Raw genomic sequence first — 20686 nt, 5'->3', positions numbered from 1 at the left:
GCCTGGCTCTCAGTGTGCACACGTACCTTTCTTAGACTGGGTGTGACTGACCAGAGGCTGTGGCTGCATGGGTGGGTAGCCCTCACCGTGGTCAGGTCTCCAGCCTTATTGAGGAGGGCCCTGCGGCAGCCAGACTGTGTGGTGAAGAACTCATGTAGCTGGTTCATAGCTGAGTTCCAGTGCTGTTCAGGGACTACACACAGAGCACCCTGTGTGTTTCCCTGGACACTCACACCAGGTTCAACCCTCAGATTCCTGGCCTCCCAGGCCTGGCTCGGGCTCCTGGCACCCTGTTTCCCAGCTGTGTCTGTCCTTCATCCCAGACCATTCTAAATGCCACAGGCACCTGTGTGTTGCTGGCTAGCCAACCAGGAAGAGTTCATGTAACCACGTGTCCGACACTGTTTACCTTCGTATTCAAATGCCTAGTGAGAATCAGAACCAACCCTGGCTGCCCTCGGGACCTGTGTTTCATACGATTTTGGTGAAACCTGATCATCTTCACAGTGTGCCAGATACAGTTAGGCACTCAAAAGAAGTATGGCACTCTAGCTCATTTGGAAAATGCAAGGCCTGAAGTGTGGTGTGCCGCAAAATGCTAATGCTGCCTTCACTCTGGTGCATTCGCGCAGGATCACACAGTAACGGAGCATAAGCTCCAAGCATACAGTAGAAGCTTTAGAGAGAGCGGAGGGACTCCAAGCCAGTGTTGGACGGATCATAGGAGATCTGGGCTCGGTGCAGGGTCCCCCCTTTCTCCAGCAGGTGTGTGGGGACATAGGCAAGATGTCTCTCCTCCTGGGAAGACTGAAAAAAGGAAGGGGGTCCCAGCACTAGGGAGGCAGAGCCAAGCAGATCTCTGTGAGTTCGAGGCCAGCCTGGTCTACAGATCGAGATCCAGAACAGGCTCTAAAACTAAATAGAAAAACCCAGTCTTGAAAAATAAAAAAGTTTTAAAAATTAAAAAAAAAGGAAGGGGAGTGTTCTCTGTAGGATTCTCTCTGCTGAAGCTGGCAGCCAGAGAGAGAGACATGTGCCATACACATAGGCAGTGGCCCTGGAGACTTGGGTGGGAAGGTCCTGCTTATGTGGATGTTTAGCTCCTGGGCTCTGTTCCCAGGGGTATATGAAGCTGCTGTTGACACTGAGGACTGGGAGGAGCCCTAACCAGCTGGGTGCTGAGGGCCTCCATGTAAATCCAGGCCGTGTGTCTGTGAGGGAGTGGGCAGTGTCTGTTCCATACTCCGCGTGGTCACAGGGGGATCCCAAGGGCTGTAGCAAGCCCGGTTTCTGCTTGCTGTGTTTCAGAAAACGCCTCCCAGAGTGAGCTCCGAGACCTGCTGTCTGAGTTCAACCTCTTGAAGCAGGTCAACCATCCACATGTCATCAAGCTGTATGGAGCCTGCAGCCAGGACGGTAAGGCTGGTCGGATGATGAGGGGGTGGGCAGCCGCCAACAGAGCTGGGACCCCCTCTTCTGCCTCATGCTGTACTTTACCCACTACTTAACTCTGCTTTCCGGAGGGCTGGTCTGGCTCCACTCCTGGTCTGGAGAGGATCTGTGTCTGCTAGCTGAGCAGGCACCTCTCCCAGAGTTCCTACTGGAGTACTCCTTGGGCCTGCTGAGGGCAGGTCTCCAGCATTGGCACCCATTCTAGGGAGTGCCAAGAGTGAGCAGTGCATCCTGGCGGCCTACAGAGTAACCAGTGTGCTGTTCCCCCACAGGTGACCCTAACTAACCCCAGCCCTGCAGGGAAGGATCATTGTCACCTCCTCAGACAAGGACAAGTCTGCACCGTCTGTTAGTTTTTCACGCCCATTCTTTTGCCAGAAGACTTTTGGTGCAGGTGTGTGCACGTGCACACACTGAGTGTGAGGAGGGGGCAAAGAACCAGACCTAGGCCTGACTGCACCCCTAGTTGTTGAGTTTAGGCAGGAACAGGGAGACAGACTGGTGCAGAGCTAGCTGGGGCCTAGACTGAGCTGACAGATTTGCACAAGCCTTCCTGCCTCCATTGACTTTCCCTCTTGAGCCTACAGGACGGAGGATGGAAAAAAGGAATGAAGTTCTAATAGCAGGGCATGGTAGCTCCCAGGATAGGGTTAAGAACAGTACCCACCCACTCAGGCACCATGGGGACAGTCTTAACTGTACCTTGAAAGGAGTTGATGTCTACACGGTCAGTGTGGGCCCGGAGTGGGTTGGCCTTCCATAGATTCATGATCCATAAAGCCATCGGTCTGGGCCTGCCCTCTTGCTGGTAGGGTAACAGACAGAGCCTGCCGCCTTTCCCACCAGACTCCCTTGAAGCCTGAGGCTGACCTGACCCCATGCCCAGGGCTGCCTTTCTCCTTCCCCAGGGCCACTTCTTCTCATTGTGGAGTATGCCAAGTATGGCTCCCTGCGGGGATTCCTCCGTGACAGCCGCAAGATTGGGCCTGGCTACGTGGGCAGTGGAGGCAGCCGCAATTCCAGCTCCCTAGACCACCCGGACGAGCGGGTACTGACCATGGGCGACCTCATCTCCTTTGCCTGGCAGATCTCAAGGGGTATGCAGTACTTGGCTGAGATGAAGGTGAGTGCCGCAGACATGGTGCCACTCCTGGTGCCCATCCCAGCCCCTGCCTACCCTGGCCAACCTGAGGGGTCCTGCTGTTTTTGTTTTGTTTGTTTTTTTCTGCAGCTCGTACATCGGGACTTAGCTGCCAGGAACATCTTGGTGGCTGAAGGACGGAAGATGAAGATTTCTGACTTTGGGCTGTCCCGAGATGTTTACGAAGAAGATTCCTATGTGAAGAAAAGCAAGGTACCTGGCCACGCGTGTGCTAGCAAGTTTCCCGGGGGAGAGGGGTGTCAGTGGGCTCACAGCTGTACTGACAGGGTTGGGTGGCACCCTTAGAATGACTGGGGAAGTGGAAATCTATCCCGTCCCTGGTGCTTTTAGTCAGTTCCCAAGACTTCCCAATACTATGGAACTAGTCTCGTCTCTGCAGTCCTCTCTGTTCTGTGGAAGAAGGCCACTGTTGGCTGTATAACTGCTCTTTTGCTCCTAGGAGAGTGAAGTGGAACAGACAGGCCCATGACCAGCCTTGTTTTGTTGGTTTACATAGGCGTCTCACTTGGATCTCTGTGTAAAACTGGGTCCAGAAATGCACCTCTGGAGTCTTGAGAAATTCCTCCAAATCCAGGCAGTGTGTGGACATCTGTTCACTGACATCATCATGTTCCCATGGTAACTGCCTTGCCTTGTCACCGGGCAACTGCTCTCCCAAAGTTCCCGTGTGGCAACACAGGCATGAAAAGTTCATGGGAGTACTCAGGGTCCTGATGAGCAGGCGTTCGAAGCAGCACACACACAGCTTTATCTGCTGCTGCCTTGCTGGAAGCGTCATGGGTTCTTTCTGTTACCACGGGTTAGGAGAGCTGTGTGTGTTTGTTTCGGGGTTTCTGTGGTGACAAGAGATCTCAAAACTGCAGAGAGGAAGTAGAAGGGGCCGCTGTGCCACACAGCAGAGGGTGTGACGGAGACTTCCTGTACATACACACACATGCACATGTACATGCACGCACACATACGTATCTTCCAGGGAGGACTGTGGTCACAGTGGAGGTGCACAGGTGTGGCATCCAGGGGCTTTAGCAGCCCCTGAGAGCACAGGCTGCAGACTCCAGACAGCACTGTCAGATGCACAGTCATACTTCATTAAGGGCATAATCACAGACATGTTCGAGCAGTAGAAATGACAGAGGATGTATGCTTTTTAAAAAGATCCTAAGACTTCCTTATGGAGCCGGCCTGGGCAAATGGTGAGGATAAAGGACAAGGTGTGTCCATTAAAGCTGTTGAGTGTTTTTGAAAAGGATTTATTTGGTCAGATGCCCACACTGCTGCTGGGGGTGGGGATAGGGAATGCCCATTCTGAGATGCAGGAAGGTCCCTAAGAGAAGAAAAATCCAGCTTTGGTACACAAACAATTTCTTCCCTCTAGGTTTCTCAGATGAGCCTTGGTGATGGCATACCAAGTCTACAGATGGAAACTGGAAGTTGGTTTCCCAAATGCATGTGCTCTTGGAATACTAGAAAGGAATTTATCTTGCAAGACAAGCTCTTGGCTCTGTGCTGGGGAGCACTGTTCTGCCCCACTCAGGGTTGCCCAGAGCTCTTGCAGCTCTCCTATGGGTGGATTTCTTGGGCTGCTTCTTCACAGGGCTATGGCATGTGAAAACTTGTCCTCTGGGGCTGTGGATGGTTGCCTTCACTCCCAGTAGCATTTCAATAAAGCCAAAGGTTCAGGCTGGAGCCGTGGCCCCTTCAAGATTGTGCATACTTGGTCTGTCCTCAGGAACGGGTACCCCATGCTCCCTCCAGAGCTGGGCTAAAGGAGCATGGCTGACTATCTTGGTTACAGAGCTCAGACTATGCTGATGCCTTCTTCCACTACCTCTAGGGCCGGATTCCTGTCAAATGGATGGCAATCGAGTCCCTTTTCGATCATATCTATACCACCCAAAGTGATGTGTAAGTGTGGAAGTTGCCGTTCTGGGGGGTGGGGTTTTCGGTCCATGATGCCTGTCTCTACAGCTTGGCTAGGGGATTCTGCTAGTTCCAAAAACTCATCTGCAGTGTTGGCCCAGGCTAAGAGGTCATCAGCAAATAGCTGGGCCCAGGCAGCAGTTCTGCCAACCACAGTGGAATGCGTGGGAGTGGGGTGGGGTGGGGAAGTCATAGCCCCACTTCCCTCCTGTGACTTCCTCCACCCCTTCTTCCTCTCCTCTGGGTAGGGCCTGCAAACAGCTCCTCCCATAAGTGCTGAAAGGAATGTGACTCGGACAGGGCATCCTGTGATGTTCACTGCCCCCAGGCAAGGGTTGGGGAGTCCACTGCAGGTAGTCTTTTATGAGTTTGTGGACTGGTGTATCCAGAACTGGTTAAGAATGGGAGCCCATAGTTGCTCTTGCATCAGATGACAAGACATGTTTTGTTTTTCTAAAGACAAAGTACTTGTTTGTAAAAGACAAACAAAAACCCCAAAACTTTCTTCTATAGTGTTCTGCAATCTGCAGACATGCAGGTCTTGAATAGAGTGAGCTATGAAAGTAGAGATCTTTCTTATGCAATTTTAAGCAGTAGTTTTCTGATAACATAATGTTGACTTAGAAGAACTGGAAAATCCAAAGAAAAATACAATAGGAGACTAGTAGCCTTGAGTCACAGTAGGCCCCTCCCTCCTGATGCTCCTTGGATAGCTTCTATGGTGTGCACATACATACTTGATTGCCAGGTGTTTCATCATATTTTTATTCCCACCCCATAGTGTTTCCTTACTACTAAATATTTTCTATAAAAGGTCTTCCAAGACTATAAAAATTTCACAGCACACCCTGAGTTCTGTTGCTGGGATCTCAGGCCCCTTTAAGTATCATTGCTCCAATGGCAACATTGGGGGGGGGGATTGAGCATCCCAGGGGCTGGTCTAGGTAGGCAGGTGGACCTCGCCCAGCTCTTGTTACGCACCTGCGTGTGCAGCCAGAACGAGGCTAAAATCCCTGTGTATCATCCACTTAGGCATTGGAGGCTAGAGACACAAACATCTAGGGTTCACCAAGGAGGCTTCAGGGGCCAGGAAACTGCTTACTGGTTCCCTTGCTCCCACAGGTGGTCCTTTGGGGTACTCCTATGGGAGATTGTGACCCTGGGGGGCAACCCCTACCCTGGAATTCCTCCTGAACGACTCTTCAATCTTCTGAAGACGGGCCACAGGATGGAGAGGCCGGACAACTGCAGTGAGGAAATGTGAGTAGACTTTCATTGCCAGCCCCTCTCTGATACTCCTGCCCTGGGCCCTGGAAAGTAAAACAAGCGTTCATTCTCTTCTCCTTCCCACGAAGCCCAAAGCCACTAACCCTGAATAAGGTGGGTGATGTGGGGCAGAGGTCAGGCAGCCATCAACGGTTATGAGATAGAAGTTGGGGCCCCTGACCACATGAGGGCTGGTGGAACAGGCAAGAGCCAAAGGTCTCCTGAAAAATGTGTGGGAGGGCGTGTGTTAGGGAGGTAAGGTACAGAGGTGGGCAGAGCCAGCCTCAGCCCAAGAATCCCAGAGTCATTATGCTTTATACCAGGCAGTTAAGTCCAGTGGGAAGAGGGGCATTAACTGGAGAAGATATTCTGGTACATTCATGCCAAAACCAGTGCCCAGCTGAGAGCAAGGTTAGGCACGCCAGGGCGGGAAGATGCCTCCTTGAGCACCCGGGCTGACGGCTCCAGAGAGCTCAGCCACGCCCAGCTCCTCAGGAAGCAGAGCTGTGGGACAGAGCCAAAACTGATAGCCAGAAACTGGGTTTTTAAATCTTTAAGTTCTTGAGATTCCATAGTGGTATGTAATGCAGTATAATCACACCTACCCCTGTCCCCCTCCTCCAGCCCCCCCCCCCACATCTCTGCAACATGTCCCCTTTCCAATTTCATGTCTTATTTTTTGGATAACTCATGAAGACCAATTAGTGCAGCCCATATGTGCACGGGTATGGGGCCTCCCCTGGAACATGGGAATCTTACCCATGGCCACACCCTCCGAGGAGAAAGATTCTGCCTCTCAAAGAGACTCTCCACTGCCAGTCACCCCCCAGTAAGGGAGAGGGCCTAGAGATCATCTACCCCCTCGATGTCAGAATTTTGGCTGGCTTGATCTTACACTGGTCGTCTGCAGGTCCCCACAGCCACTGTTGAGTTCATGAGAGCAACAGTCATCCCATGTCTGGAAGACAGCATTCCGTAGTGCTCCTCCCTCTTCTCTGGGCCTTACATCCTTTCTGTCTCCTCTTCTGTGATGTTCCCTGAGCCTTGCTTGGGAAGAGTGGACATTGATAAGTAATGTCTTGATTAGGACTGAGCACTAACGGAGCAGAGTTTCTTATTCTTGGCACCCTGACTAAGAATGCATGCTTCCCTCTGTTGACTGCAGCTCACTGCAAAAGAAAAAAGAAGAAGTTTCCCTGACCAAGGCTGAGCCCAGGTCTATGGGGATAAATATGAATATTTTGAAAGCAATTTGACAACATTACCATTTAGCAAAATAACAGCACCAGGTTCTACCTTAGGGCCCAGGACCTCTCCAGTCATGGGCTTTTGATGAGGATTACAGAACCAGGCTTGAAATTCCCACCTGGGGAGCAAACCTCAAACCCAGTCAGAAAGTTGTGATGGCCTGACATTGTTTATTTCCACCCCTAAGAGTCTTCAATTGGTTCTTCCTTTGTGCAGGGTTTTGTTCTTCTTGGCTTTGGGGATTTTTTTTTCAAGACAGGGTTTCTTCATGTAGTTTGGTGCCTGTCCTGGATCTCCCTCTGTAGACTAGGCTGGCCTCGAACTCACAGAGTTTGCAACCACCTCCCGGCACCTCTTTGTACAGGTTTTAAAGACTTGGCTTTCTACTCAGCCACCATGGTGAGTACAGGTTCAAACCCTGTGTACTCCTGTTGACGTAAGGAAAGTACGGTGAACCCCTCTGGAGAGAAGGCCACCAGAGGGCCGTGCCACATGTCAGTGCCATGACCTTGGGCCCAGTGAAGCTCAGAGTTGCAAATGGTGTGGAAACAGCCTAGAGAGTGGAGACTCGCCTGGGTGTCACCACCTGCCTGTGCTTCCCTCCAGGTACCGCCTGATGCTGCAGTGCTGGAAACAGGAGCCAGACAAGAGGCCAGTATTTGCTGACATCAGCAAGGATCTGGAGAAGATGATGGTCAAGAGCAGAGTGAGTCCCAGAGTCACTGCCATAGGCTCACGGCGGGATGGTAGTTTAAGGCTCTCTGTCCCCACTATAGGGCCAGAGGAAGATGGCTGTGCTATCCCAGAGGGCAGGCAGCGGGTGAAAACCTGCCCTTCAGGCCAGTCCTCTTGGGCCTTCCAGTAATGATAACATCTTGATTTCTAGCTTGTCTTTGGGCAAGAGCTCTTCACAGGCAAGTACTGGAGACTATTTCAGAATTCTGGCATCCGGGAATGTGAATGTCCCTTCAAGGGCATCTTCTTGTCACCACATGTGACATACAGGAATAGGAATCCGGGCATGCCAGGTCTTCTGGATTTGAAGAAGTTTATGTTGTCCCCCAGATTTTATTAACTGGTCATGTCGGTTTCCAAAGCCTGGTTATGAGCCAAACACAACATGTGGGAGTAGTCAGTCTCTGTGCTGTGGTGAGAAGGTTGATTGGTTTTTGCCTAATGTTTATTGAGCAACTGTTTGTACTGTTTTGTACTGGATGCTAGGGAGACAGGGAAACAAGAGCAAACAGCTGTCCTGCTCACACTGCTTCCACAGACCTTGTCATCATCTGTACTAAAAGTTACACTTCTTCAAATTCCGAAAGCAGAAGTGCACAATCTAGGCTCTAATAAAATTGAGCAGTTTGGGTTGCTGGAGAGACGGCTTAGCTGGGAGGAGCAGCTGCACAATTGGGAGGACCTGAGTTCAAATCCTAGCATCTATTAAAAAAAAAGAGAGAGCCAAGTGTGGCCAGTACTATGAAGGACAAGGACAGAAACAGGTGGATTTCTGGGACTTGCTGAGAACCAGCTCCAGATTCAGTGAAAGCCCCTGTTAGGAGGAAGGGATTTGGTGGAGACATCCCACTTAGGGCTGAGTGTGTTCAGGTCTCTCATGCTCTACGTATTGTCTGGCTGTGGGTCTCTGTATTTATTCCCATCGATTGCAGGAGGAACCTCCTCTGGTGATGATTGAACAAAGCACTCATCTATGAGTATAGCACAATGTCATTAGAGGTCATTTGTAGACCTTTAGTGGAATAGTAGTATTTAGTTTTCTCTTAGATCCCTGGGCTATCTGGTCTCAGGTTCTTGGTCACCCAAGCAGTGTTCGGCATGGGTTCCATCTCGTGGAGCGGGCCTTAAGTCAAATCACTCATTGGTTGGTTGCACCCACAAGCTTTGTGCCACCGTTGCCCTAGCATAGCTTGTTGGGAGGACACCATTGTCGATGGAAGGATTTGTAGCTGGGTTGGTGTTTACACTTCATTGGTAGTGAGCAGAGTACCTTCCAGTACCACAGGTTAAAGGCTTAGGCAGGCACCAGCTCAAGGTCTCCATGTTCAGTGAGTTGTACAGGTATTGTCTTCAGCAACCGAGTCCTGCTGACTCTTTGGGGAGACTATACTATAGCTTTGGCAACAACCTGGGTTGTTTGGGGGGTCCTGTTGGACCCCTTTGGCCAACAACTCAATTAGATGTAACCCATTCCTGGTACTGGAGGCTTCATTTGGTGACAAGAGATAGCCAAATGGGGTTCTTTCTCCTCTATTATTTGGCAATTTCATTTATATTGCCTTCATATATACATATATATATATACACATATATATATAATATATAGCATATATATTTATACACATATATACACATATGTATACACACACACACACATATATATATATATACACATATATATACATGTGTTTTAGGAAGCTTCTACTGTATTAGGTTTCCATACTTAGCCCTCTACTGGTCCTTAATTTTATCTATTTCCTCCTGTATTCTCTCCCCCATCTCCTCTTCCCTCCCACTCCCTGTTTGACCATCCCATTCCAGCCCCCACCCCTGTTGATCCATAACTATTGTATTTTTTGTCCTAGGGAGATCCTTCCCTCCCCCAGGCCACTTCTCTATACCAAAGCTCTGTGGTTCTATGGATCATAGCTTGGTTATCATTGACTTAACAGCTAACATCCACGTATAAGCAATATGTACCATATTTGTCTTTCTGGGTCTAGGTTACCTAACTCAGGATGATTTTTTTTCTAGTTCAATCAGTTTACCTGCAAATTTTATGGTTTAATTTTTTAATGGCTGAGTAATATTTCATTGTGCAAATATACCACATTTTCTTTTTGCATCTATCTGTGAGGGACATCTGGGTTGTTTAAAGATTTCTGGCTATTATGAATAGAGCAGCAATTAACAAGGTTAAGCAAGTGTTTCTGAGGTAGGACGAAACATCCTTTGGGTGAATGCCCCAGGTAGATAGAGCTGGATCTTGGGGTGGATCAGTTCCCAGCTTCTTGAGGAAACTGCCGCACTGATTTCTATAGTGGCTGTTCAAGTTTGCACCCCCACCAGCCATGGATAAGTGTTCCCTTCCTCTACATCCTGACCAACATGAGTTCTCATTTGTCATCTTAGCCGTTATGACAGGTATAAGATGACATCTCAAAGTAGTTTTGATTTGCACTTCCCTGTTCACTAAGGATGTCGAACATTTCTCTAAGTGCTTCTTGGCCATTTGAGTGTCCTCTTTTGAAAATTGTCTGTTTAGATCTGTATCCCTTTTTCAAATTGGGTTATTTTGTTTTCTTGATATACAGGGTATTTTTAGTTATTTATATATTATGTTTACCTTTGCTCTTTATGAGATGTAGGGGTGTAAAAAGCTTTCCCCATTCTATAATCTGTCACTTTGTCTGAATGATGGTGTCCTTTGCTATACAGAAGCTTCTCAGGTTCATGAAGTTCCATTTATTAATTGTTGATCTCAGAACCTGTGCTAACAGTGTTCTGTTCAGGAATTATTTCCCAAATTAACTAAAAAGAGAGAGAGAATATCCAGATTAACAAAATTAGGGATGAAAAGGGGGATGTAACAACAGACACTGAGGAAACTAGAGAGTTATAAGGACAAATTTAAAAACTTGTACTCAATCAGTATGGAAAATCTAAAATAAATGGATAATTTTCTCAATATATATCACCTGCCAAAGTTAAACCAAGATCAGGTAAGCAATTTAAACAGACCTATAACCCCTAATGAAATAGAAGCAGTCATTAAAAGTCTCCCAACCAAAAAATATCCAGGGCCTGATGATTTTAGCATGTAATTCTACCAGACTTTCAAAGAAGAGTTAATGCCAATACTCTTCAAATTATTTCATGAAATAGAAAAAGAATGAAAATTGCCCAATTCATTTTATGAGGCCACAGTCACCCTGATACCTAAACCACATAAAGACCCAACAAGGAGAGAGAATTACAGGCCAGTTTCCCTTATGAATATAAGTGTAAAAATTCTCAATAAAATACTTGCAAACTGAATCCAAAAGCACATCAAAAAGAATACCCACCATGATCAAGTAGGTTTCAACCCTGAAATCCAGGGATGGTTCAACATGGGTAAATCAATAAATGTGTAATCCACCATATAACAAACTGAAAGACGAAAACCACATGATCATCTCATTAGACACAGAAAAGGCTTTTGACAAAAATCTAACATCTCTTCATGACGAGCCCTGCAGAGAGGAGAGATACAAAGCGCATACATCAGCATAATGAAGGGAGTCTAGAGCATGCCTATTGCCAGCATCAACTTAAATAGAAACTCAAAGCATTTCACTAAAGTCAGGAACAAAAGTTCTCCATTCTCCCTATCTGTTCAGTATAGTACTTAAAGTCTTAGCTAGAGCAATAAATAAGACAACTGAAGGAAATCAGAATGATACAAATGGGAAAGGAAGAAGTCAAAGTATCTTTATTTGCAGATTATACCATAGTATACATAAGGGACCTGAAAAATTCTGCTGAGAAACTATTACAGCTGATAAACACTTTCAGTGAAGTGGCTGGACACAAAATTAACTCACAGAAATCAGTAGCTCTCCTATATACAAATGACAAACAGACTGAGAAATAAATCAGGGGGAAAAACACTTTTCATAATAGCCTCAAATAATATAAAATATCTTGGGGTAACTTTAGCCAAGCAAGTGAAAAACTTGTATGATAAAAAACTTCAAGAAAAAAAAAGAAATTGAAGCCGGGTGGTGATGGCAGTGCACGCCTTTAATCCCAGCACTCAGGAGGCAGAGGCATCTCTGTGAGTTCGAGGCCAGCCTGGTCTACAGAGCAAGATCCAGAACAGGCACCAAAACTACACAGAGAAACCCTGTCTCAAAAAGAAAGAAAAAGGAAGGAAGGAAGGAAGGAAGGAAGGAAGGAAGGAAGGAAGGAAGGAAGGAAGGAAGGAAGGAAATTGAAGAAGATATCAGAAGATGGAAAGAGCCCCCATACTCATGAATTGGTAGGATTAATATAGTAAAAATGGCCGTGCTACCAAAATCAATCTACAGATTCAATGCAATCTCCGCCAAAATTCCAACAGATCTTCACAGACCTTGAAAGGATAACTTGCAGCTTCATATGGAAACATAAAAATCCATGATGGTTAATCCTGATCAATAAAAGAACTGCGAGAGGTATCATGATCCCCTATTTCAAGTTGTACTAGAGAGCTATAGTAATGAAAACAGAATGGTATCGGCACAAAAACAGACAGGTTGATCAGTGGCATCAAGTTGAAGACGCACACGTAAGTCCACACATCTGTGGACACCTGATTTTTTTTTATAAAGAAACCGGAAATACACACCAGGAAAAAGCAACATCTTCAACAAGTGGTGCTGGTCAAACTGGATGGCTGCATATAGAAGAATCCAAACAGATCCATGCTTACCACCCTGCACAAAACTCCAAATGGATCAGAGACCTCAGCATAAAAAAAGATAGAAGAGAAAGTGGGAAACAGCCTTGAACTCATTCACACAGTTTTGTTGTTTCTTGAGAAAATCTTCCAGATCTGTAGGTACAGGGTGGATCTAAGCATGAGTAAAAATAGATACCCAAACTACAGTGTTGAGAAACCACCAGGACAACATCGGAACTGTCTACATTGTTAAGTAGTGCAACATAAGTAGCAAGTGCCTGACACCCTTTGTTCATGGGAGCTGAAGCCTGTATCTGTGTCCTGGCATAATACTCTGTAGAATGCAGGGGTCCTGGGAGGGAAACTGGAAAGGATCCATTGGATTGAATCCACCACTTGGCACACTGTGATTTTGCAGGAATAATGTGACCACAGCAGTTGCTTTCAGACCCAAGAGTACAAAAAGAAGCCACTTCCCCAGTCCTCTGCTCTTGGCTGGATTAAGGAACCAAAATGCTGTACCTCATGCCACCCTCCTGGGTAGAGGGCTGTGGTCTTACAGAGAGGCCAGAGCCTCTGTCCCATGAGCATTATCGGGCCCTGAGTATGTTTAAGAATGGTCCAGGGTCAAAGATGAGTGGCTATCTCTCTCTTTCTCTCTTCCAGGACTACTTGGACCTGGCAGCCTCCACCCCGTCTGACTCACTGCTTTACGATGACGGCCTCTCGGAAGAGGAGACGCCCCTGGTGGACTGTAACAGCGCTCCCCTCCCGCGCTCCCTCCCTTCCACATGGATTGAAAACAAACTCTATGGTAGAATTTCACATGCATTTACTAGATTCTAGCAACGCTGTCCCTCCTGCACCATCCCAACTCTCTGTAATGCTTTTTAAGAGTGTTTCTGATCCTAACGAAACCAAAGCCTACTCTGCACCCTTTTCTTTGTAAATATCTGACTTGGCATCCAGTTTACATTCAGGCACTTTGCAGCTCTGTCTTTCTAAAAGGATGTGGAAATAAGTGTCATTACCACGCAAGCCCAGCAACTTAAGATGACACAGGAGATGCGGATTAGAGCAGAATTCTCAGGGGACATTGGGAAGCAACTCGGAGTACTTCTGACTTCCTTACCTAGATTCGTTTTCCTGATCTGGGGAGGGATTCCGTTTAGCAAGGGGAAGCTGGCATCCCCAGCTTGCAGTGGGAACATAGCTGGGGGGAATCCCAGGCTGCTCCTGCGCTGATGGGTGCCTCACGAAAGCCTTCCACATGCCCGCTTTCAGCTACTCGTCCACCGCCATGCAGTGTGGGGCAGCGGGAAAACCACGTGGGCCCTGGGCAGACACCAGACTGTTGCTGTCACATCCTTGGCACCCTATCACCCCGTTACAGTGTTGTCACTTAATGAAGCCAGTGCTAAACACTGAGCCAGTGCTTTCTGAAAGAACATAGTCTGTGGTGCTGTGGCCTTGCAATGGACAGTAAATACGGTTCTTGCCAAAACTCCTTCTTTGTCTTGGATTAAATACTTGAAATTTTTTCTGCTTCCTAACTTCATCCTTGTTCCTTTTTGAAGTCTTGGTGTTTCAAGCACTTTCAAGCTAAGGTAGGTTCTCTCCACATGCTTCCTGAGTCACAAGTCCTCGCTGGCTTTGGGTGTAGTGGCCATGAGTACTGACGATGCTGCAGGGCAGCCTGCATGCACCCTCCATGGGAAAGGAAGCCGTCCTCCTCCATTTTAGCTGGGATGACAGATGAATAGCCTCCTTTACCTTAGAACATTTTCTACAGTGTTCCCACTACAGGAAGCTGTGTGGTCCAGCCATTTGCTGATGCTTTACACTGTCCTAGGAAAACAGCTAGGCAATTCACCAGATCTATTCCAGATTGGAGAGTCTAAACGCATAGTCGTTGAGGCTGGTAGAGCCTGCTAGATTACCTTTGCCAGGAGCGTGTGGTATTGCCCACAGTAAAACAGTGTTTTGGAAACCTGGGATGCAAAACCATTCATGTAATTGGCACGGAGCGTGCAAGTTGGTTTAACCGTCAAAGGGAGTTTTGCCAAGGCCTTACTGTCTGCACGTGAAGTCTGAGTTCTTCCGTGCAGAACAAATTATCTGTTTTCATTTTTAGGCATGTCAGACCCGAACTGGCCTGGAGAGAGTCCTGTACCACTCACGAGAGCCGATGGCACTAGCACTGGGTGCCCGAGATATGCAAATGATAGTGTATATGCTAACTGGATGGTTTCACCCTCAGCGGCAAAATTAATGGACACACTTGATAGTTAACATTCCTTTGTGAACGGTAACGGACTCCCAAGGGGGACGGGACATACCAAGAGCACCAGGTCCACCGGCCCCTTGGCGCCCATCACACTGGCCAAGACCAGCGCACGGTGGCAGACACGTTTTCTGTAGTTGTTTTAGCTGGTTTCCAAAGTGGTTTTCCTTCCGTTTTACCAGCCGGTGGTCCTCCCTCCTGGCACACTTGCCCCACTGGGTGGGTGTTCAAGTCTCTGGTTTAGAGCCCCTTTCTCTTTGGTATCGGGTAGCACCTCTGTTGGTCTGTTCATCAGTAGCCACCATGAGCTCTGTGGTCACCTGTGTGGGGTCTGCCCTTCACAACTTGTATGAGAAATTGTACCTGAACTGTATTTTCCTGGTTGATATAAACCCACTACGCAAAAAAAAAAAAAAGTTTCAACCCGAAGCACACACACAACATGGTTGAAAAAAGGCCAGAGTGCCCTGTCCTTGCTCAGAATGAGAGCCCAGGAAGGGTCTGGGTGGCAGCATCCGAGCCCACCAGGGCCGGAGGGGAGAAGGGGCCTCAGGGCAGTCCTCGGCTCAGCATAGGACATCTTGAATATAGTTTTTTTTTTTTGTTGTGTTTTTTATTTAAAACCATATAACCTTTTCTTAGGAACATGTTTTGTTTCTGTCATGGCTAAATGGCTCTTAGATTTAGCACAATGGAGAGATTGGGAGCTGCCCTTGCTAGGGACAAGGCAGCTTGGAAGAAGTGGCCCCACAAGACGTAGTTTCCCCATTGATTCTTCTGCATCCTTCTCACACGTCCAGCACTGAGGGACTGCCGCCATCTGACCAGAACAGGATGAAGAAAGGGGGCATTTGGAGTGGAGTGTCCTCCAGGCCCAGAATTGCTGGTGGCAGAGGCCTGGAGCCACCAAGGCTGCCCTCCAGCACACCATCCTGCTGTGCATCCCACCACCACCGAGTGCACTCGTCTCCTGCATCCGGGGCAGGTGGGTCTGTCTCATTGTGGTTGGTGTCTGGTCAGCCCCCGCCCAAAGGGAAGAACAGTTCAGCTAGTTGTATTAGAAGTTGCCCTGATAATGGCTGAGGTGAGAGAACAAGGTTTTGGCTCTTATAGAGCTTGTGTGAAAGGCACATGGGTCAGCTCTTCCTGTCTGTCGTTTATGCTGCTACGGCACGTGTTTTGGTTTCTTTGGTTCTGACCATGACTCACCTGTAAGGTTCCTAACTTTCTGTACTGATGGTTTGTAGCCACGGACACTCCACCCTCTGGGGTTCCAGGGGTGCCTCTTAGCAGTCTCAGCAGCTCTTTTGGCTCTCTGGACTGTCACCTCCCAGGAAAAGGTCACATTACCAAAACACTGCCTGGTCTTCAGACTTAAAGCACTGTGATAGGACTTTAAGTAGTCATAGTAAAATACTATATTTTATGGGCATTTCACAAACACAGTAAAATTTTGACATTTTATGTGGCTGAGAATGCTCAGATAAGTATACCATTAGGGCCTTAGGAGTGTGTATTTTTTGTGTGCACACACAGCCAGGCCAGACAGAAAGATGAAAAAATGCTTATTTAGGCATGTAATGTGGCTTTAGTTTGGGCCATTTTTTTTTTTCAGATACACTGTGATAAGTTTTTTTTTCTTTTATAAATATCTCTAGTCATGGGACTCTTTTTGTTTTTCAGATGTACTTAATGATAGTTTTATTAAATGCAACATGCCTACACAATCAGTACGAATTGCTACAGCAAGTTGGTTCTCCTGGGCTGAGAGCTCCAAATCTAAATAGCTGGCCCATCTGTGAGGAGTTAACACTTCACTAATAACCACTTGTCTGTTCCTGAGATAGAAAAGTACCCACACTTGTTCAAGTACCCATACTTGTTAGCATTATCAGACAGATTTTTCATCTACATATATGCAGAAATTAACCACATACTAAATATTACTGAGTATTAAGTAGCAATCTGTCAGCTATTAAAGTTTGTAAGATCCATTTAAGAAAGGCTATTAAACCATGCCGTGTCAATTTGTTTTTGTAATCAAGGTGACTAAGGAAATTTCAGTTGTGTAAATAAAATGATGAAACACAAAATGTGTCAATTTTCTCTTTTTAACTTCCTGTTTGAAAAAAAAAAAAAAAAACCAGGTTGCTGATTTTAAAGTTCCTACGCATAATTAAAACATCACACAGAATCTATTGGCTTACCCGTGGGAGAGCAACAGGGATAAAGACGGTGGTGTGTGTGGTAAGCATAAGACCAACAGGGATGAAGGACAGGGTGTTACTCATCTGTCTCCTACAATAGTCAAGTGGTAAGTCGCCTAACCCTGCAATTCTAGGATTTCCTTCCTGCAGGTGACCTCCTTAAGAACAAGGCAGTGGCCAGTGGTGATACTGTGCTCTGGAGTTTTTAACTGCTAGTTTCCTGAAACTTCAGTAATCGTACCTCAGTTATTAAAACTTAAAATCTGCATAGCCATGAACAAAAGTCACAGATGGTGAAGGAAAACTGTCAGCCACCTCTAACACACCAGCCACTTCTGTTTGCTTTAGCCTTGACATTTGGGCTGTTCGTCCCATCAGCTCCTCCATCCGGGGCAAACACTCGTTAGTAACACCAGTCTCGTCTGTAACCATGTTGGGTGCTAGGAACCTGAGCTGTTGCCAGTACACACACGTGTTGTGTGCTCAACAGACTTCACATGTATCACCCAGCATCAATCTCACCCTTCAAGGTCAAACTCCAGGCCACCCTGCCAACCTTTGCTTTCTCCTACTTCAGTCTGGACCGCAAAAGCTGGAAAGAAATTGAATGCTGAAGCTTCAGAGGTATCTCGGGCAAGGTTTTACATTAGTATGTTGGAAACCGTTTCTTTCCAACAGCATAAACTCCATGAGGGTCAAGTGTCTGTGTATCTGTTATTTTTTTTTCCTAGAAAGCATACCAACCTCCCATGAAGGATCCCTTCCTCATGTGTCCAGCTTATTTGGGTGGAGGACTAGCTAAATATATCCAAGAGCAGGTCCTAGGTAAATGTTTTCATATATAGAAGAAGAATTGATGGGGAAGCATATTTCCCACTGTATATAGAGAGCATTTCCTGCAGACAGAATGGAGGGCCAGCCACCATCCTTCCGTCAAGCATGTTCACATAGCACATTAAGCTTCCCCAGCCTGTAGAGGGCTGGTTGGAAGGCTGAGGACTTGACCCCTCTGGCTGTAAGACACATAAGCAGGGATTCTGTGCCCCCTCCTCAGTGTGCAGATTGGCCAGTCTGGTGGCATCTCCTAGCCCGCACAGAAAGTCCCTCCTTGATGGTAGCCCTTTAGCTGAGTTTCATAGGACTTCCCACTTCACGGGGGTGCTAGGACTCAGAATGGATCATCTTGGGTAAGATCATTAGAAACCAGATTTTGTATATAGGGAATGGTTCAATTTGGACACATTGCTATGCTCTGTAACAAGGCCAGTGAAACTCTTGAGGGCAATCGGGTAAGCTTCATTCGCTTCCAGTGTTATGGAAACAAACATTTAAAAATATCAGTTTATCCTTGTGACTGTGGCATTGTGTTGTGGCAAGTGACAAGGTGTTTTGGGCGCTATGGGGACTTGTTAAATTACAAGACCTGGCCAATGAGAGATCTCGGCTGAAGTCCAGATACAGAAATTCATCTACATGCCTCCTACAGCTAAAATATAGTATTCAGTTGGGCGGTAGAAACATTTTTGATATTTCAATGCAGATACTTACCTTGCAAACTGTCAACTTCATGAATAAAGATGTAAGGTTTCTTGACGTGTCTTTGAGTGTTTCATCTTTATCACTAGTCCAGATTTAGGACTGGACCACCTGTGTCTTTTATTGGCTGTTTTCACCTCACCTGCACTCCGATCCTTTTGTGGGTTTAGAAGGTTTAGAAATGTCTAGTCCGTGTTTAGGTAATACATAAGGCTGCTTATGCTACATGAGGCCAGAGACCTTAGCCAGAGATTGTAGTAGATGGATGGTGCTGCATACCCCTGTTGTGAGGCCTCCATTCCCATCAAGGCTGTGGCTTTCCCTTATCTTGGGTCACCCCAGAAAGTTTTAAAGAACTTGGGAATTTTCCTGGTAACTCTGTGGTCATGGGGCCTGGTAGAGTAACATTCCTGAATTCCTGAAAACCATGGGGTAAAGAATCAGTCTGAAGCTTGAGGAGTGTCACCAGTTTACAGATAGAAATCACTCTCTAGAAGCCCACTTTTCTAAGAATAGGAACAATACCCAGCAGGGGAGATACTAGGTTCACAAAAAATAAAAGAGTAGTACTCTCCACACTTGGGAGGCTTAGACAGGAAGGTCACCACTACAATGGGAGACCTTGCCTTAAAAAAAAAAAAAAAAAAAAAAAAATTAAGGTTGGAAGAATTCTGGCTTCTTAGAAAATACTCAAGGAAGTACTATAGCATTTTGCACTTTTGGATTTATTACAGGAATCACCCACACTATGATTGCCTGTTAGCTGCAAAGGCTGTGTTTCCCAGCTGCTAAGGAGAAGAAACAAACTTTTGAACTGTCTGTACATTGTGCAGAAAGTGCCAGGGCTGCAGTTTTCGTGAGTTGTCCACACTGGCATGAGCTTTTGCCAACCCAGCTGCCTCTAAGTCAGACATGCTCCTCTAAGTAACCCAGCGAAACCCATCGGGTCTCCAAGTCAGACCTTGGTGCTCTTCACTACTTTTGTCTGTTACTGGTTCCCGATCTGGGAGGCAGAGACATTGATTCATGTTGCTCAGGAAGAGCGTCACACAACAGATGGGAATTCATTTGGCTGAATCCGTGAGGAATTTCATAGAGAAATTGACCTAACACCTACCTGAAATCATTTGGTGCTACCATGCCATGCTCTTGGGAGCACATGAGGTTATCTAAGGAAGTTGTTAGATTTCCCCAGTCTTCCTCCTTGGAGTCAAGAATCTAAAAGTGTGTTTTATAATGTCTTACTGAATCCCAGCAGAGGTTCATCCTTTGACGGTTACTTGGTTCTAGCCATAGCTTTGGGTAAACCTTGTTTAGCATAATAGTTTGCTGCAGCAGTTTTTTTTTCTTTTTTTAACTTCAGCGTAACCCCTTAGGCAGAGTCCCTCCTCTGAAACGGTCCTCTCTCTGGAAAACAGAAGTGTAAAAGTCAGTTAACTTGCTGGCCATTTTGGTCACATTCTGTGTACAAAGTCATGAACGTCCAAAGCCATGTGCACTCCAGAAACATACTTCTTGTCTCTTCTCTGTGTTTGTCCCATGGGCTAGCTAGTTGACAAGTTGTATGTGTTATCAGACACGGAGACTGACATGTCCCAGCGAGGACTGTACTCTAAGGAAGAGCTTACATTGCTATAATATATCCCGTTTGATAACTTCAATGTTAACATGGTTCATCCGCCAGTAAGTCTTAAGTCCGATTTCTCATGAGGAGGATCTAATAGTTGGAAGTGAGGTCAGAGAGTAGACTAAGTGAAGCAGGACAGTCACCGGGTTCCTTTCCCTGAGGGGCATCAGGGAGGGGATCCCATGCTGCAGTAGTGAAGGGTAACATAGCAGGAGAGCAATCGAATCTCATCAGATTAGCGGACCCAGGAGTGGGAAGGAGAGGAAAGGGTGTAATGAAGAAGGGCAGCTGTAGACAAAATAATGATGTACACAAATGAAAATTTAGCAATGAAACCCATTATTTTAAAAACAAAACTTCCCACTATCTTGGTTTCTTCAAGTGGAGTTGGAGGTATTGTAAGTGCCAGTCATGAGACGTCCTTAAGATACGCATTATGGTTCTCTAGAGAAACAAAAAAAGAATATGATGAAATATATTACAAAATGGGGGATAGTAGATTGGCTTACATGGTGTCTTCGTTATGGTTTTTATTACTGTGAAG

The 20686-nt window shown here is 46.6% G+C and overlaps 1 protein-coding gene across 2 annotated transcripts in view; it reads left to right on the top strand.

Moving 5' to 3' along the window:
* Ret (ret proto-oncogene) overlaps positions 1 to 16865 on the top strand; it is a 43541-nt gene extending 26676 nt beyond the window's left edge. For both annotated transcript variants that reach the window (XM_006992985.4, XM_076567703.1), the window contains exons 13-20: positions 1309 to 1416; positions 2361 to 2575; positions 2684 to 2806; positions 4449 to 4519; positions 5657 to 5794; positions 7655 to 7754; positions 13155 to 13302; positions 14623 to 16865. In XM_006992985.4, coding sequence (XP_006993047.1) covers positions 1309 to 1416; positions 2361 to 2575; positions 2684 to 2806; positions 4449 to 4519; positions 5657 to 5794; positions 7655 to 7754; positions 13155 to 13302; positions 14623 to 14780 — 1061 coding nt within the window. In that variant the 3' untranslated portion in view covers positions 14781 to 16865. The remainder of the gene's footprint in view (positions 1 to 1308; positions 1417 to 2360; positions 2576 to 2683; positions 2807 to 4448; positions 4520 to 5656; positions 5795 to 7654; positions 7755 to 13154; positions 13303 to 14622) is intronic.
* The last annotated feature ends 3821 nt before the right edge of the window (positions 16866 to 20686 follow it).

Source organism: Peromyscus maniculatus, chromosome 3 (assembly GCF_049852395.1).
Source record: "Peromyscus maniculatus bairdii isolate BWxNUB_F1_BW_parent chromosome 3, HU_Pman_BW_mat_3.1, whole genome shotgun sequence".
NCBI classification, from domain to species: Eukaryota; Metazoa; Chordata; class Mammalia; order Rodentia; family Cricetidae; genus Peromyscus; species Peromyscus maniculatus.
This window is presented reverse-complemented; position numbering and strand designations above follow the sequence as displayed.